The sequence below is a fragment of the Sinocyclocheilus rhinocerous genome, unplaced genomic scaffold (genome assembly GCF_001515625.1).
Source record: "Sinocyclocheilus rhinocerous isolate Xijiao unplaced genomic scaffold, SAMN03320098_v1.1 C35904329, whole genome shotgun sequence".
Taxonomy (NCBI): Eukaryota; Metazoa; Chordata; class Actinopteri; order Cypriniformes; family Cyprinidae; genus Sinocyclocheilus; species Sinocyclocheilus rhinocerous.
Window position 1 is genome coordinate 1 of NW_015767198.1, and position 695 is coordinate 695.

General features: G+C 36.7%; 1 protein-coding gene across 1 annotated transcript; it reads right to left on the reverse strand.

The window, feature by feature from the left end:
* Window positions 1-153: 153 nt before the first annotated feature.
* Window positions 154-557, reverse strand: LOC107735239 (Fanconi anemia group C protein homolog; the record flags this gene model as incomplete). Its single annotated transcript, XM_016546990.1, has 2 exons — window positions 415-557; window positions 154-310 (listed from the first exon to the last, which is right to left on the reverse strand). Coding segments are annotated over exons 1-2 (297 nt in total), but the record flags the coding sequence as incomplete, so codon positions are not given.
* Between the last annotated feature and the right edge of the window lie 138 nt (window positions 558-695).

Below are 695 nucleotides of genomic sequence, written 5' to 3' on the forward strand. Positions count from 1 at the left end.
AAGAAAGAAAGAAAGAAAGAAAGAAATTTCATTTGAACACACATATGTTTATTTTCAGGTTTAAGTCATACATTTAAAATGGTCTCAATCTTTTGGAATCAATCTAAAAGAAAAACAGTTTTAAAATGTTAATATAGAAGAAATCAAGCTTACCAGTAATGAGTCATTAACATGTTTGTCCAGACTCTGTGTCATTGTTTCACGGTCAGAGAGCACAGATTCCAGCAAGCTCACTGCTGCCCCCTCCAGACAGGTGGGACTATAACACCACAGGTTCACTATGGCCTCATCCTCCAACACAAGCCTCTTACTGCATAGGAGAGAAAGACAGAAATCACATAAACATAATCTGTGTGCTGTCATTAAATGCTGGTCACATCTGACAAGAGAGTGTTGCATTGTAATGACACTCACCTGATCAAGGCCTCACTGATTTCCTTAATGAACTCTTGATTCAGACAGGAAGAGCCACACAACATGGAATGCTTCAACAGAGCTCCAATGAGAGGAGACATCTGAGGACATGTGACCAAGGCAACACATGCCGTTGCCATGGTATGAATATTCCCATTTAAACACCTCCAAAAAAATAAAAATAATAATAAAAATAAATAACTGAAGTGTGAGAGTGGATTATGTGTCAATTTCATAGTCCTAAATAATACTAACTGAACAAACTGTTTGAAAAAAAAAAA